This window comes from Ursus americanus, chromosome 9, assembly GCF_024610735.1.
Source record: "Ursus americanus isolate L20-20 chromosome 9, mUrsAme1.1.p, whole genome shotgun sequence".
NCBI lineage: Eukaryota > Metazoa > Chordata > Mammalia > Carnivora > Ursidae > Ursus > Ursus americanus.
In genome coordinates this window covers 61,607,595-61,622,703 of record NC_142135.1, presented here as the reverse complement: position 1 = coordinate 61,622,703, position 15,109 = coordinate 61,607,595, and the positions used below count along the sequence as shown (strand labels likewise).

At 34.2% G+C, this 15,109-nt stretch overlaps 1 protein-coding gene across 2 annotated transcripts in view; it reads left to right on the top strand.

Annotated features, from left to right (window-relative positions):
• Positions 1-15,109, top strand: part of PREX2 (phosphatidylinositol-3,4,5-trisphosphate dependent Rac exchange factor 2) — a 274,481-nt gene that overhangs the window by 120,195 nt on the left and 139,177 nt on the right. For both annotated transcript variants that reach the window (XM_045810140.2, XM_087864839.1), the window contains 7 exons: positions 2,158-2,261; positions 2,960-3,009; positions 5,750-5,825; positions 8,493-8,565; positions 11,460-11,602; positions 11,707-11,799; positions 13,742-13,890. In XM_045810140.2, coding sequence (XP_045666096.1) covers positions 2,158-2,261; positions 2,960-3,009; positions 5,750-5,825; positions 8,493-8,565; positions 11,460-11,602; positions 11,707-11,799; positions 13,742-13,890 — 688 coding nt within the window. The remainder of the gene's footprint in view (positions 1-2,157; positions 2,262-2,959; positions 3,010-5,749; positions 5,826-8,492; positions 8,566-11,459; positions 11,603-11,706; positions 11,800-13,741; positions 13,891-15,109) is intronic.

The window sequence follows — 15,109 nt, the reverse complement described above, 5'->3', positions numbered from 1 at the left end:
AGTGACTTTATTTTGGTATCTTGAAATTGGCCAGTGTGGGAATATTTAATACCACAGAAATTAGTGAATACTATAGATCAGCAGTCCTCCCCCACCACCTACAGAGCCAGCTGTATCCCTCGTAATATCTCAATATTCCGTAGTTGTTTAGAAGACAGCATTAAACAACCTTTTTCACGTGATCTGCACTCTCGATGGTTAATAAACCCATTTTTCATGTTCATGAAGTTGGGGAAATGCATTTGAGTGCAGAGCTATTGACTGTTTTTCCAAGGCAACAGCTAAGAGTTTCAGATTAACCTAAGTTGAATTATCAAAGTCTTGTAAGAGTTTGCCATACAACTAAGCACTCCATTTAAAAAAAAAAAAAATTTTTTTTTTAATTTATCTATTTGACACAGGGATAGAGAGAGGACAAGCAGGGGGAGCAGCAGGCAGAGGGAGAGGGAGAAGCAGGCTTCTTGCTGAGAGGGGAGCCCTAAACGGGGCTCAATCCCAGGATCCTGAAATCTTGACCCAAGCCAAAGGCAGAGGCTTAACCTACTGAGCCACCCAGGCGCCCCACACTCCATTTTGAATAGGAATTTTAAACGACCATTTGTTTAATTGTGGCAAGAGACATTTGGGCCCAACGTTTCCTTGAATTTTGAAATATCAAGACAATAATTTATTTCAATGAATCTTAGGGGATAAAAATTAGAATAGGTAGATTGCTGAGAAGAAATAAATAACTGGTCTTGAAACATGCCATAGGATTGCAAAATATTTCTCTCGATATTATTTTTCTTTCACACATGCTTTTTTCTTTTTGGCTTGATCTGGACAAAAAAGATGCCAAAAGGCTGTGTTGTCTATCCTTCTTTGGCAGCAGTCCTGTGTCGATCTGATGGCTGCAAGCCATGCACATGGTTTGGATAGGTTGGGGCAAAATAGCTGAAACTTCACATACGGTGTGTACGTATGATAAGTCTTTTGGCTTTCTTCTGGATTCAGCAAATGTAGTTCATTTTTTATTTTTAAGAGACAGAGAGTGCGCAAGGGAGAGAGTGAGAGAGCATGAGCGGGGGGAGGGGCAGAGGGAAAGGTAGACTCCCTGCCAGGAGGGAGCCAGACTTGGGGATCCCAGGACATCGGACCATGACCATGACCTGAGCCGAAGGCAGACACTTAACCCACTGAGCCACCCAGGTGCCCCTCACCAAATGTAGTTCATGAAAATTAACTCTTACAACTTTTTCTCCCCCTTTAACATTTTTAACAAAAAATAAAGGTCAAAGTCTTCTAGCTAATCATGAAAACAGAACCCATTGCAACAAATCATCTCTTCTGCAAATGTTGCATTCCCTGTAAAGAAAACATTTAAATATAAACTCTTTGAGGTTGAATTTGTGTTTTTTTTCCTTCACAAACAATCATTTTTTGTTAGACCATCTACAAAATACTTCTGGAAAAAAAGAAAACTTGAGAAGACTTTAGATAGGAGTCTTTATGAATATGAAACTCTTATCTCAAGGATGAAAATGAAGGATGACCATTTTTATTTCCACTGAGGGAAAGAAAAATAAAGAGACATGTAAGAAAAGCATTTCACAGTTTCAGAAAACTGTTGAAATTTTGTAATAAGGTACATATTGAAATTATATAATCTACTCCAGAGATCTAAACAGAATAAATGGTTAAGATTGGTGTTATGTGTGGTCTTGGCCTGATTGCTGTGGCATAAAACCGATAACTACTAAAATTTACTTCTTGAACTGAGAATTGAATTATAATCACTAGTTAGATTATCTGCTCTTCGAAGGACACTTTTTGATCAACTTTGTGGCACTGTAAAGAAATAGAAAATACAACTTTGTATATTTATATAAATAAAATAATACACTATACACACATTCATACTGTCCTAACTGAATATTGCTAATCTCGATTTATTTCTTAAATCGTTATATGGAAATTATAAATGTATTATTTAACAAAATCATATCATGAATCTTACTGTCAAAATGCTGGATTAGTATTACTACATTAGGAAAACAGACATTTTTGGTAAAACTGCAGGTTTTAGTATTTGGGAATATGTATTTTATAAATGTATTTGTTTTTGTTTGCCACTTTTTAGATTGTCAGTATTTTAATATATTGTTTTTATATTCTTAGTTACTGATAAACATCAGTTTAAGCCAGAACAGATGTTATATAGATTTCGCTATGATGATGGAACATTTTATCCAAGAAATGAGATGCAGGACGTGATTTCAAAGGTAACAACCTCTCCCAGAACATTTTATCAATAGCAGAATTCATGTTGTCATACTTCACCAAGATAAAATGCTGTTGAGAGACTTAAAAAAATTCTTCTGATATAGAAAATGGCATTCATAAGCAAGCCTCTCAATTTCTTCTTGTTATTTAAAGAATTCTAGGGTTAGATCTTTTTTTTTTCATTCTTTTATGTAGTTCTAAGTGGAACTATTGAAATTGCATCACTCAGATTATATCCACTGAAAAGTATGTCATATGTAGCAACAAGTGGCCATTATACTTGAATAAATTTAAAAAATATATAAATACATAAAATTTATGTAACATCAGTTTTCTTTACACACTTGACAAGATTAATATTGAGATATGATTTACGCATAGTGTGAGGTATTGCTATACAGATTATTTTCTGCTAATATTTTGATATTTTACATTTTAAGAAAAATAATTTAAAAAAAAAGCCTTTGTATATGTTTATGTCATATGTATATGATGAAGTCATAGCACAATTTAATCTTGTTTTTAATTATTTAAGTTGTATTAGTTTTCTAATGTGATACAATAGTTGAATAACTTGTAAATTGGTAGAGATTATATAATGATTCCAGAATGTTGACAGTGGATTTATTTCAAAATTTCATTGGTGTGTCCTTTGAGTGATCTTCCTTGTTTTTGACATATCTTTATTTTATAATAGGGAGTGAGATTATATTGCCGTCTCCATAGTCTGTTTACTCCAGTGATAAGGTGAGTCTGGTTTCTAAGTTCTGGGCAACTTACGTGGAAATATTTATATTGCATATTAGGTAAGTATTATTCAGTTGGAACCTTTTGGCTTTCTTTATTTTTCTTCCATAAGTGACAATTTTACTTTTGAAAATGATTTTAAGTAATAATTGATCTGAAAATATTTCTAAATTTTCTGAGGCTCTAATTATGCAGTTTTTTCCACTCTTTTCATTCTGATTTCTAAAATTATTTGCCATAATTCATACTAAATTATAGACTTGATAATGAAATAATCCACATTCAGTTAATGTTTAGTAAATAAAAGTTGACTCGGAGAGGATTTGGAAATACAATTACTATAAATACCACTATGATTACTGTATATTGATTTTTTTTTTCATTAAATTGCATAATCAATTCTTGGATGTGTGTTTTCACAATATTTCCTTCTAATAGTCTTTTATCCAAAGGAAAGATTTTGTACTTGAAAATTAAGAATTACTTTGGAGTTAATAAGTAAAATTTTATAATTTTATTCTCCACCAATTTTTTTCCTTCTGAAAGGATATGCCCTTTTTTTCTTTAAGTAGAATCATAATTAATTTTCAGTTTATCTCTAGAAAGACAGCAGAAAACTGAGTTTTGTGTTACAATTACTAATAGGAGAGATGTTCAGGAGTATTATTGTATTTTTATAAAATATACCCTTATATATACTGATCGAATGTAGTATGATGTTACAGTAATTTCAAATGGCCAGATATTGTTCAGAGTTTATTGACGGAAACTTGATATTCAGGACAAAAAAAAAAAAATGGACGTACCATTTCCGAAATGAATAAAGATGCTTTTCCAACATGGCTATAGAATCCAGATGTTTGATGTTCTGTGTTTCTATTTTTCATACTGGTTTCCAATTTCAAGGAAGCTCAGAACTTAAGAAAAAAAAATCCAGAAGTGGCTGTTTAAGTGTTTTTGTTTTTCATTCTGGTTTCCAATTTCAAGGAAACTCAGAACTTAAGAAAAAAAAAATCCAAAAGTGGCTATTTACGTGTATCAGAATGCTCACTCATGTTTTATAGAGAATACAGTGCAGATCCTGGAGGAAGAAACAAAATTTACCCATCACTCCTGAAAGTGCCCTGTCCACTTTCACAAACAGGCTTCCTAAAGTAAAAAGAAGTGAAAATGAACATATATTTATTGATTCCCCACTAGATTTCTAGCACAGCCACCCTGCAAGTATTTTGGATAACCTAACACTAAAAGATGGTTACTTCACTCAATAGCAAATGGGTACTTAAATTAGTTTTTTTCTGCTAAACTCGTAAAAACAGTAATGGTTACAATTTTCATGTTACCTGTGTATATGTAGATTTCATATGTGAGAAAATGTGCTCTGAAAATATATTTTAGCCATATGGGATTTCTTATCAAGAGGGTTACATTCCGTAAGAGCTGATAAGAAGGAATTGTTCTTTGGCTAGAAACGTCAATTGTTTATGAGTTGTCAAGGAAAAATTTATGGGAAAAAACCATAAAACAGATGGAATGTATGATAGTCATGCTTTTAATATGTGTGAACTCAGCTTACAAAAAGAAAAATTATTTGGGTGAAGAATTCACCGACTCACATGTGTCTTATTATAGACTGACTATCCTTGTCCTTCTTATTGATGCTTATGGAAACCAAGATGAAATGGGCAGTGCGGTATCAGAAACATGGAGATAGATTTAAAAAGATTTTATTTAATTAAATTAATTCATTTATTTTCAAAGAAAAAAAGAATCTGTTCTTGATTACTGGTTAACCTAGTGTATTTATGACTAAAATCTCAGAAATATCAACCATTTTTCAGGGACTTTTTTTTTATGAAAGTAGATAAAATGATGTCAGTAGTAATTGTCAATTGCTGACAGGGGCAAAAGAACTGTGAATAGAGCTAGTAATTATTTATCAATTCAAGTTGTTTGCAGTTTGGATCTTTTGACATTTTGAAAAGACTGTCATTTTCTCTTTTATGTGGGCCTGCAAAACGAATGAATTATAGATTTCTGCCCTGAGGGCCCCGTTCTGATCAGGAGAACTTGTTGGTATCTAACTTAACTTTGAATGATTTCTCAGATCTGGGAAGTCTACTGAAAGGAGAGGCTAATGTAGAGTCAGCTGGTTCCCTTGGTTCCCTGGGGATGTGGTGACACTTGTCCGTGCTCTGATCAGACAAGATGAGTGACAGGGTTCTCAGCATGTTTACCTCAGGACAGGCCTGCTGTGTGCCACTGCCGCTGAACCAAACCAGTAATCCTCTAGTGCAAACCCAGCCTTCCTGGAGAATTCAGGAGTAAAATGGGCTGCTTTATTCGCCACATTTTGACAAGATCTTTTTTTTTTTTTTGGTAGACTCTATCTTGATTTTAAGGGAAGAAACTGTCTTTTGTTATTCTTTTATTAATGAGATACTCTATTTCTAGCTAAGTTATTACCAGATAATGTAGCAGTAATAATCTACTTGTGTATAAGAACACGGCAAAGGAGAAATGTCCTGTTTTGGTATCATTGTGGGTCTCTTCCGATATGAGCTGATGAAGGAGTTTTCAGGTGTTATATGTATCTTGTAAACCTCTCTTATTTGCACATAATTTGGATAATAGATTCAGATTATTTTTATTAAACTTTTCTGTTGCACACTGGTATTAAGTGAAATGTTTTCCTTTGCTTACTTATCCTCTTCTTACTGGTTTTCTTTTTCCTTTATAGAGATAAAGATTACCATTTAAGAACCTACAAATCTGTAGTCATGGCCAACAAACTGATAGACTGGTTAATTGCACAGGTAAATAGACAAATAGAAGTTGCTGAGTTACATTCACTGCTGCTTTAAGCTTTGAGGTTATTTAGATACCTTTTTTTTGGTCACCATGTGCAGATGAGACACAGTGAAATAACCTGACCACGTTCATGCAGCTAATATAAAGTAGAGTTAGGATTTGAATCTAGGTAATCTGACTTTATAGTTTTCAAACTTAATTTTTATGCTATCTGGTCTTTCAAGAGGAAGATATTCCTGTTTTTAAAATATCAACTGAGATGCATCAAAAAAACTAAGTGTGGGGCACCTGGGTGTCTAGTCAGTTAAGCGTCTGACTCTTAATCTCAGCTCATGTCTTGATCTCAGGGTCGTGAGCTCAAGCCCCACATTGGGCTCCATGCTGGGCATGGAGCCTACTTAAAGAAAAAGAAAAAGAAAAAGAAAAAAAGAAAAACCTCGGTATAATTTGAATATCACTGAAGGATACATATTCACACACACTAAAATTTCTTGCATGTTTTGTTCACCAATTTGTTTTAAGGTATCTCTTTATTAATCCTAGCAAGTTATTCTAATCTCCCTGTGCCTTTCTGTTAGGGAATAATTGTACTTTAACAATATAAGCTTTAATATTTATCTACATACATTTTAAATAGGAAAGTAGAAAATTTATGGTTATTGTTGCTCTGTTTCTCAGCACATGGGAGCTGGCAGTAGGTATTGAGAAAATATTATTTGCAAATTAGGGCATCTACCCCAACACACTAGATACTCAAATATAAATTTAAATGTTTTATCATACTAGGTCAACTAATACACGATCAAATGTTTTCTGCTGATTAAAAAACAACTTTGACAGAAATTACTGTTTTAGGGTAGGGGATATTGCTTGGTTGAAAGGTTGTCATGCTTTGATATTTGAGTCAATTTCATAAGCAGTTTTACTTTTTTGTTATTAAAGAACGTGGCCTACGCTTTGTTACATGTGAATAGTAACATTTGATAATCATAAAATGTTCTTTTTTCCCAATATTAATGTTTAATTCATATTTGATTCATCTGTGCACATAAATTTTGAGATTTTTATTATTTAATATTAATTTCTAGACTATCCAAGACTGCCTATTTTTGTATTTATAGCACTTAAATGTATTCTATTTAGAAGTTAAGATTTTATATTAAACCAAGCAATTATTTTTAGATAAAAACTAATTCATACATACAGTGGGTTTACTGGAGTCAGAGACTTTTATAACATTATGATCAAATATGTGTCATTAGAATTGGTTCTGTACTTGGTATCAAAGTTGACATTTCACACAGAAATTATAATCTTACAGAATTCACATGAACTTGTACTATATGTTGACCACGTGAGAAAACCGAAGAAAATTTTTTTGAAGCAAAAGTTCATGCCTAATAAATATTTAAAGTCCTGACTCAGGAAATCAGTGAGCAGGTTTTTTTCTTCTTTTCTTTGTTGGCATTGTTTTACTTCTCAAATGTGAGCGTTAGAAGAATAGAATAAGCTACCCAAAAACTGGACCATGTTGCAATTATTTTTTTTCTTCAGGTTTTCTTAGTGGTCTGTTATGACAATGTCTTAGAAATTGTATGTAGTAGAAATTGGGATGATGGACTGGGACTCAAGTAACCTAGCATCTGATGATGGTTCTTCTGATAAGTAGTTATGCAAAGTTGGACAAGTCCCTTCATCTCTCCAGATTTTATTTTCACAACCATTTACTACTTACTGGAATTATTATCTAACAGAGAAAAAGGCACAGGGACATTAGAAGAACTTGCTAGGACTAACAACAGATACTTTAAAACAAATGGGCGGACAAAACATGCAAAACATGTATTGTAGGTATGAATGATCATGGTGAAAGCAAGGATGAAAATAAGCACAGAGTTCAGGCAACATTAAGGGACCCACCTGACTAGGAAGAAATAAGATGAGAAAGTGCTTCTTAACCACAAAACCTACAACTCTAAGTTTATACACACACGTACATATGCCTATTCCTATATATGATTCCATACTTACATGAATAAATAGAAGTTTCCTAGATAAAAATGTAACAGAAGGTTGCATTGGGCTTTCATATTTGCTTCAGTTATATGATCTGATTATTTTTTCCGCAAGATGGTGAAAGAGAAGCTTGCATTTACAGGCTCAGCTGAACAATTTACTTTTAGGGTCTTATAAATCACCCTACTACATTAGTAGGTTTCTTTAGGTGGTGCTTAAAGAGCAAGGCCATTTGGTAGAAGGAATGTGATAGCAGAGATCATGGATAATGATTTTTCATTAACTTTAGTGTATTTTCGATATATGGGATATTTTCTTGCTGCACAATTGGGATACCAGATTGAAAAAATAAGAGAAGGGGATCATTTGTGGCAGCAGTAAATTTTAGTTACGTATATATTTTCATGTTTAATACAGTATGGTTTTACTCAGGAAATATTAAATCTTTGTTTTTCACTTAATGTCAAAAAAAAGATGTTTTCATAATCCAGTGGATGTTTCACAGCAATTAGGTGCATCATGAGCTTATGAAAGCAGTGTGTGCCCTAAGAAGTGAATGTTTCTGTCAGTATGGTGCTGGGAGCGTCAAACGCAGTAAAGACACAACAAAGCCTTTAGTTGCCTGTTAAGTTGTGCCATGTGTTTGTGGTTAACAGGGGGATTGCCGCACCAGAGAAGAGGCAATGATATTCGGTGTCGGACTCTGTGACAATGGATTTATGCACCATGGTAGGGATTTTAATTCTGGAAGCTTACCGATGTATTTTACTGTTTTGTTTTTGTTAGGGCACTGGGAGTATCTCATTGTTTTAGTGAAGTCATTGAAAGATGAACCAGCAAGACCTTATGGGTCTTGCCGTGTGTCCATGCTGGATCACACCTGCATTCAGTCTCACCGTTGGTGCAATTCCTATGTCTAGTGCTGTGATCTACCAGTTGCCATGACTTCTCTTCTCCTTTTCTAGACTGATTCCAGAAGAGCAAAACTTGAACTAGAAGGTTTTTTTTTAAGTAGCTTTTAAAAAAAAAAATTGAAATTATTTTAGATCAGACTAATGGTTTTTTTGAATGGCAGTATATATTAAAATGATTAAGTGAGAGCATATATGGTTGGATAATCACTGTTCTTTTTAGAAAAATGCTTTTAAAATTATCTCGGAGAATAAAATTATAAATCTCTGAAAGAAATCTGTTTCATTTTGGCTACCAATTAAAGATTGTCTTTCTCGTTTAATGACTTCCTTCCACCTAAATTTATAAAAATAATGAGACTTGGTTTTCCCTCTCTATTCATAGCATCTTTTAGATTCCACAAACCCAGTCTTTTTCACTGTTTACATGTATATAACATATTTATATGCTTATAAACACATATTTGATAATACTTCTACCTATTTGTCAATTACTTTCAGAAGGTTATTACCTTTTTTTAAAAAAGATTTATTTGTTTTCTATAGAGAGAGAACAGGGGGAGGGGGAAGGGGGAGAGAGAGAGAATCTCAAGCAGACTCTCCTCTGAGGGTTGACACAGCCCCGGGCTCAATCTTTCTTTGCTGAGCACAGAACCCAACGTAGGGCTCAATCCCATGACCCTTAGATCATGACCTGAGCCGAAACCAAGAGTCTATTGCTCAACCAACTGAGCCACTCAGGTGCCCCAAGGTTATTACCTTTTTATGAAGAAGGAAATATAGCAAAACTTTCAGTGATGTTGAGAGCATCTTTGGTTAGAATACATTCATTTGGGAATTCCATTACATCCCACTATTTCTAGAGCGCTGTATGAGATGTGATAGAGAAATATCAGTCCTTGAAGCAAACTATTGAATGGGAGAAATTATATTATTATAGGGAATTAAAACTATAATATCAGGCTGAAAACCTTCAAGTATTTTGTTTTTTTTTAAAGCATCAAAAGCAGTAATTTTATCTAAATATTTATTTTAAAATATTGAGTTAGGGGCACGTGGGTGACTCAGTCAATTAAGCGTCCAACTCTTGATTTTGGTTCAAGTCATGCTCTCAGGATCGTGAAATTAACCCTGGATTAGGCTCGTGTTTGATGTGGAGCCTGCTTGAGATTCTTCCTCTCTGTCTGCCCCTCTCCCATGCTTGTAGGCATGTGTGCATGCTGTCTCTCTCTCTTAAAAAATAAAAATAAATAAAAATAAGTAAATAAAATTAAGTAACAAAAAATAAAATACTGAGTTGAAAAATATTGAGTTAACAACAAAAGTTTTCCCTACAAAAGTCTATGTCAGTAAAGCACAACCAATTTGGCTCCTGCCTGGCCTTATTGATGTCCTATCTTACTCTTATTAGGCAGACTATTTTGTGGTGGAAAATAGCAGTAGCAAAACACCATGTGAGTTTTGGGGAAGTGCTTGGGTCATGTAGGCAAGACCTAACTTGATCTCAAGTATATTCTCATTTCTATTGTCAGCTGTAACGTGTTACTTTTTAATTTGTGTTTGATAGTTTCATTTGTTAACCCAAGTTGCCAGCCAGTCTTCCATCCAAAGATCAATACATGTGTCATCTGGTCAACAGTTATGATTTGAAACTCTGTAAAAATAATGAAATAAAATAGTTTTGTATTGTTTTCTGTATGCCACGGTAATCACACTTATGACCTCGTTTTTAGTTCTGTACATTATGAACAAAGTTTTATTGCCCCCATTTTACCAATGAGGAAACTGTAGTTCAAAGAGTTTAAGTAACTTTCCCAAAGTCACACCCAGAATCAATCCCAGATCTGGAGGTCTGTCTCATCATAAAGCCAGACCTTGTACAGTGCCATGAGATCGGTGTCTTCCCTGTCTACCCCACTCAATGAATCACCCTGTTCTAACAAGTACGCTTCAACATTACCAAGGATACATAAATAGAAATAGGGAAGATTTCTCTTTTAAAACATTTTGACAGCTGTCAGGATCCTACTGAATATAAATTCTCTCTATCAGTATTTAGTCTTATTTTTAAAAAGGTTAACAAAACATAAGCCTTGAATCTTATGGACTTTGGGGGGAAATATTAACATTCAGATAAAAGGGAAAAAATGACCTTTATTGAAATAAGATTATTTGAGAATAATGTTTTTAAGCAGAAAAGAACTAGGAATTAGTGGAAACTAAAATCACATTTCACCCATAAGATATATTTCTGGTTTGAAGTGTTGGAACAAAAGTGACCACAATGGGAATTGCTCACATACATAAGAGCAACACTTACCCATTCGAATTTTCCCATAATTGTTCAAGATATTAAAAACATACTTCAAATGTTTACTACAAATTCAAAACAATGTAGGTTTCTATGTTTTGGATTACATACATTTTTTTTGATTCAATATAATCTTTTATTAAATTTGGGTGAGTACAAAAAAGTTAACTTTGAAAAATACTTACAAATTGAAAATTCTTTAGTTAATAGTAATTTAGAAACAATAGCTTGAAGTTGTAGAAAGAAAGAGAACAATATCATAGGAATATTTGTGAATGAAACTTCTAAGAGTATGACATGGAGGTTATGGGACAGGTATTAGTTTATTGAACATCTGTTAGTGTGGAAAATGGGTTCAATTTTTGAATTAATTGAAACAATTTGAATCTCTATTTTTGTAGTCCTTGAAAAAAGTGAGTTCAAAGATGAACCTCTACTTTTCCGTTTTTTTGCGGATGAGGAAATGGAAGGATCAAATATGAAGCATCGACTTATGAAACATGATTTAAAAGTTGTGGAAAATGTTATAGCCAAATCATTATTGGTAAGTTTATCACTATGTTATAAAAGTTTTCTTCATTTATTCTGTTTGATTTGTACCTTTTTTCATAGTTCCTTTATTAATAATGTTAATATTTTGCATTTCAGATTAAATCCAATGAAGGCAGCTATGGTTTTGGGTTAGAAGACAAAAATAAAGTTCCAATAATAAAGTTGGTAGAAAAGGGGTCTAATGCTGAGGTAATGTAAATTAGCGTTTTTATTTAAATTTGTTGTCCATGACATACAAATGCAAAAATTCTAAACAAATTGAAATCAGCTTTTAAGTATCTTTGTTGAAAATAGGGTTTCTGAATAATCTTATTCTGAGTTGCTACCAGATACTATTGGAATTTGTGACAGAGTTCATGTACTCAAATATAGTTGGAGGGAGGTATTGTAAAGATCTATAGCTGTGAACTTCTTGACCTCCTGGGAGGTCACATGGCTCATTCCATGTCCCTGGGACTTCCCTGTTCATCATTCTCGTCTGGAACCCTATGGAGACCGTATACAGTGGGACTGTATTATGTATGTCAGAAACTGTTCCATTAAATCAAGGGCTATGTCTTTTATTTTCCTATCACTTTTGGCTGTCTTATAAAAACATAACTTTCATTAGTAAAGCGCATGCTTTGACTTATTTTCTCATTAGGTTAATGCTAATTGATGTTCTCTCACCTCAGCAGTCTTTTCAACAAAGGAGTCTCCTGATCATTCATCAGAACTATTTATTTAGTACCTATTATATGCCAGGCAGTGTTCTAGGCTCTGGGAATACAGCAATGAACAAAAGAGACAAAATCTCCTGCTCTCATGGAAACTCCTGGGAGTGCTATATCCCAAATATTTCAGATTTAAAGTATTCTCACCTTGCTGCCTGGCTTGGAAAAATGCCTTAATCCTCAAGCAAACTTCTAAATATAAAAATCTTAAATAAGGAATGTGAGAATGAATGAAGCATGACTTTCAACTTTGAACCTATTTAAAGTTAGTAGCAAACTGCCACCCACCCTCCTATCTGCTAATGCCCAAGGTCTCCATCTTTTACCAAAAAACAAACTCATTCAAGACAGTGTTTTAGGTACGGCACATTAATGTCAAACGAAGTAACTCTGGTCAACTTATACCTTGTTAGTAGGCTGGGCCAACAAATGACAATTTTCAGTAATTTTCTGCAAGAAAGAAATGTTTCTCCCAGACATTTTCTGTGGGTGTTCTTAGAGCACAGCTTCATCTGACTATGCCACTGATTAAGTGCCCTCTTCCGGGTTTTCATCATTTCGCTGGTAACCACAACAGCATGTGGTTCGGAGGCAGTGGGATTGGTTAAGAATGGCGGGTTGGGGGCGCCTGGGTGGCACAGCGGTTAAGCGTCTGCCTTCGGCTCAGGGCGTGATCATGGCGTTATGGGATCGAGCCCCACATCAGGCTCTTCTGCTGTGAGCCTGCTTCTTCCTCTCCCACTCCCCCTGCTTGTGTTCCCTCTCTCGCTGGCTGTCTCTATCTCTGTCAAATAAATAAATAAAATCTTAAAAAAAAAAAAAAAAAGAATGGCGGGCTGGTTGGCATGGAGAGATAATGTCTTCTTTGTCATCTTTTCAGCCTCTGGCAGTCTGTGTTTTTTGGAGCTCTTTCCCTTGGGTTCCAGGCCAGTCCTCTCTCCCGCCCTGGAGATCTTTATGCTGTGTCTTGCTAGTGATGCGTATGCAGTTGTCATGGGTGGCTATATAGAGGTTGAACCTCTCAGTTAATTGGATATAAATGGAAAACACGGTTAAAAAAAAAAAAAAAAAAGTAACTAACCTGGGGTTTGACTGTAGTTTAAAGGTTGAAATAAGAAAAAGAACTGTAAGATACAATAGAAGGAGGGTCACAGGAGGAGTACAAAATTAAGTCATAAAAGAAGGGGCGGGGAATTTCAGTACAAATGAGTGATCAAATTTAAAACTAGGTCAAAGAGAGTAACTGTGTTATCTCCCCCACAGTTCTGTTGTGTGAAATTGTATAAAAAACATTGTAGATGTGTTGAAATGCCAAAAATCTGTAAGTTCTAGGTCTTTTCAGCTTCTAATTCTGTGAAAAAAAATAGATTCCTTATGAAAATATAATTTGATTTTTTTTTTTCCTATTTCTCTTTTAGATGGCTGGCATGGAAGTTGGGAAAAAGATTTTTGCTATTAATGGTGACCTAGTTTTTATGAGACCTTTCAATGAAGTGGATTCCTTCCTGAAATCATGCTTAAACAGCAGAAAGCCTCTAAGAGTTCTCGTGAGCACAAAACCAAGGGAGTAAGTTGTATGATTTATGTGGGATTTAAAAAAAAAATTATACGTAGGTGAATAAAATAGAAAAGTTAGCTAGGTACATGTCTAGAATTAAATATCTCATTGCTTGGGATATTTATACCTTATTACCAAGATCACTAGTACTGGTCTTTAAATGATGGGAAAAACTGCATCTCTCATGATGCTAATGCTTGCTTCTCAAATCAGGTAGTTTCAGCAGAAATAATACTTTCTTTTTGCTCCCCAAATTTTCCTGGTCTAGGTTGGGTTGAGTCTGATCATAAGTAAAGAAAACTGGTAGAATACTTGATAATATAGAACTGCACTCCCCATGTTTAATTTTAAGAATTCCAGGTCTATGAGTTGGTTAGATATTAGGTTTATAATTAAGCTCTTATAAGAAATGGGAGCACAACTGGGTGAAATACACTTGCATGCTTGCTTGCACAAAGTGATATGTCAATTCTTTAAAAAACTGTCTATCTATTTACCTTCCTATGATTAGAAAAAAACCTCTTGTTTATTATACCCCATTTAGAGAGTATAGATTTTTCCTTTTCCTTTTTTTTTTTTTAAGATTTTATTTATTTATTCGACAGAAATAGAGACAGCCAGAGAGAGAGGGAACATAAGCAGGGGGAGTGGGAGAGGAAGAAGCAGGCTCATAGCAGAAGAGCCTGATGTGGGGCTCGATCCCGTAACGCCGGGATCACGCCCTGAGCCGAAGGCAGACGCTCAACCACTGTGCCACCCAGGCGCCCCTAGAGAGTATAGATTTTTCTAAATGAAGACACGTTTCTTATAATCATATCATCCATAAATAGCCATTACTTTTTTGAAATTCAGTGATAGTTGATATTTCGAAGTACTGATACAGATTTACATAACCCTATATTTATAAAATGGGATTGTGCATTATAATCTGTTTTTTTAATTTAATAAGATATAATGGATACACTTGGAAGACATTGGCTTTTCTTCTGCAAATCATTGACAGTCTAGTGTTTCTGTATCACTTTCCATGATTTGTTTAGCCAATAAATCAATCAGTATAATGCATATAAAGTGCTTAGTGTAATGTCTTAATGTACTATGATCATATCAAAATTACTGTTTAAAGTTTAATTGTATCATTTATTAATGGTAATAAGAAACTTTATTCATTTTAAGGTAAATGAAGGTTAAAAATGAAACGTTTTAAAAACAGAAGGTTTATTTTAAC